The sequence below is a fragment of the Arvicola amphibius genome, chromosome 11 (genome assembly GCF_903992535.2).
Source record: "Arvicola amphibius chromosome 11, mArvAmp1.2, whole genome shotgun sequence".
In the NCBI taxonomy this organism is placed as follows: Eukaryota; Metazoa; Chordata; class Mammalia; order Rodentia; family Cricetidae; genus Arvicola; species Arvicola amphibius.
Genome location: NC_052057.2, coordinates 91,627,755 through 91,630,071, shown reverse-complemented (window position 1 = coordinate 91,630,071; position 2,317 = coordinate 91,627,755). Strand labels below are relative to the sequence as shown.

The following is a 2,317-nucleotide window of genomic DNA, read 5'->3' as shown; positions in this document are numbered from 1 at the left end:
TGGAAACGGTTTTCAAAATTGAAATAATGTAGAACTTGTTAATAAAACAACTCCGTGTTTTTACATACATCCTCGAGGTAGTGCACTCTGACATTCCTCAATGTAAAAGAGACATTTCTAGATAGAGGAGAAATTCATATTCATTCTTTTTTTTAAGGTTGACTAATTCTTTATTTTTATGTACTCGATGAAGCAGCTTTCATTAGACTTTCTACCAGCGGAAAACAGCACGAAGAGCATCGTCTACCTGTTCTGCTCAGGGCCTGGGTTTGTCCTGGCCCATGTGGTGAGGTGGAGGGGTGTATTTTCCCTCTTTAACCAGCTTATCCCGCTGTCGTTTGATTTCACCCAGGCGCTTCATCGTTTTATACCGAAGATAACATTCCTCGAAATCTTCATAATCTATCCTGCACTCTTTTTGAGCCCGGGTAGCACCGATGCCATGTGCACACTCTATCCACTCTTTTTCGAAAGCATGGCATCGGGCGGGAATCTTGAAGGGCTGCTCAGCGCTTGGGAATACGAAGTGGCGATCGAAGCTAATGCCCAGCTTTTTCTGTACATCAAAGAAAGGCATGGCGCATCACAGAAGTGCCCTGTAGGCTCCCTGGGCATAGATCACGACAGCCGGTTTCGGGAGACAAAGATGCCTGCTCCATATTCATTCTTTGAAAACTAGCCTAGTGGCACCAGAAAACCATTGGTGCTTCAAACAGACAGTAAATTTATTTTTAATGTTTGTCTTATATAAGTATACTTAATGGTGTTATTGTTATTACTAACTGTGTTAATTGACCTGTATAGCCTGCTAAAGCATGTGATTGAGGAAGGTAAAAATTCTATTTTATTTATCATCATAAAAACCTACTGTTAAAAGTATTTCTCACTCAATATTGATTTTATAATGATTCATTTAAATTAAATTAAATTATATATAATACCACATTGATTTATGATTGGTAAAGCTTATGTATATTAAATAAAACTAAAAAAATTGATTTCAAATTCTGACTTTGCCACTGATTGTTATTTACTGAACATCATGTCTAATGTAATCTCCAGAGGCGTTAGTTTCCTAAGATATAAAATAAGGAACACAGACTTTCCTGCCCTGTGTACTCTACATGAAGATGCTAATCTTGGGGCAGGACATTGGTATAAAATAAAATTCTATACTCAGTACTTATATGAAAGAATTTGTTCTTATATTAGGTTCATAAATAAAGACCTGTAACAAAAACTTAAGTGTCATTAAGTGTGATACTTTGCGAAACTAAATGGAAAATTTGCACAGAAAAGCAACAGCAAAGAAATAAACCTTAAATGTTTATTCTGGGAGACTTCCATTGCCTTTAAAAAAACAAATTCTTCAAATGTCGCTAAGATTTTATTTTACTGGTTATGTAAGAAGAATCACAATATAAGCTAGATGGGTACTATGTAAAGATTCAGTGAGTAACTGTCATTCATTCGTCTCTGTACAGATTGCGAATTATTAAGGAAACCTTAGATTCTGTGTGCCTACCAGATTTATACTGTTTCAAATTACAGCCAATCTAAAATAACAATCAGTACTTCAATATGGAATATTTGCTATCTTCAAGAATGTCCTATTTTCTTCAATAATACTTTCTGTTTCACTAGCAGGGGTAAAAGTATAACCAAAGCTCAGAGCTCAGACAGCTCCTGATTTAATGGCTGCTTTCTTCGGAGAGAATCACCATTACTGTGTCCTGATGGTAAAGGGGTTGTCACTCTGTGCCAGAATCTAGTTTGTAGGAAATAAATTATGTTTTTATCCTCTGCCTAGCATTCTTATTTGGTAATCTTAGAAAGCCTAACAAAATTTTCTGCCATTCATTTGCCATGATGGAGCATTGTCCAAGATGTTTTCGACTTACACCAGTTTCTCACAGAAATTTTATGTCTAATTTTGTTTGTCTGTGTCTTGGAGAAATTCCTGGTAGTTTCGTAGGATTGTAACCTGTCTTTCCATTGTAGCAATAACCACTTTCCTTACAGCTTCCATGAATCTTCAGGCTGTTTGTGTTATTTCCCTCTGAGTTTTCTGAAGGGATCCGCATAGCTTTGCTTTAGATTCATTTTGAAAGACTGTTTTCTCCATTACTTTTATTTTGATTTTATATTTCTCTGTAGTTCATCATTTATAAGTTTTCATATATTTGCTTAAAAACTGACTTTGGAGACAGTCTTTCTTAGTCCAGGCTAAACTTAAACTTGGTAATGGCAATCTGATTACTATATCAGCCATATGTGCTTCCAATTTAAAGAAATTTGATTTCTCTTCTTTGCCCTC

At 35.6% G+C, this 2,317-nt stretch overlaps 1 protein-coding gene across 1 annotated transcript; it reads right to left on the bottom strand.

The window, feature by feature from the left end:
- Positions 1-256: 256 nt before the first annotated feature.
- Positions 257-577, bottom strand: LOC119825922 (NADH dehydrogenase [ubiquinone] iron-sulfur protein 5-like). Its single transcript, XM_038346936.1, has one exon. The coding sequence runs from the start codon at positions 575-577 to the stop codon at positions 257-259; it is 321 nt and encodes a 106-aa protein (XP_038202864.1).
- Positions 578-2,317: the final 1,740 nt, after the last annotated feature.

Coding starts and splice junctions, on each gene's coding strand:
- LOC119825922 (XM_038346936.1), bottom strand. CDS start 577: ATGCCTTTCTTTGATGTACAGAAAAAGCTGGGCATTAGCTTCGATCGC.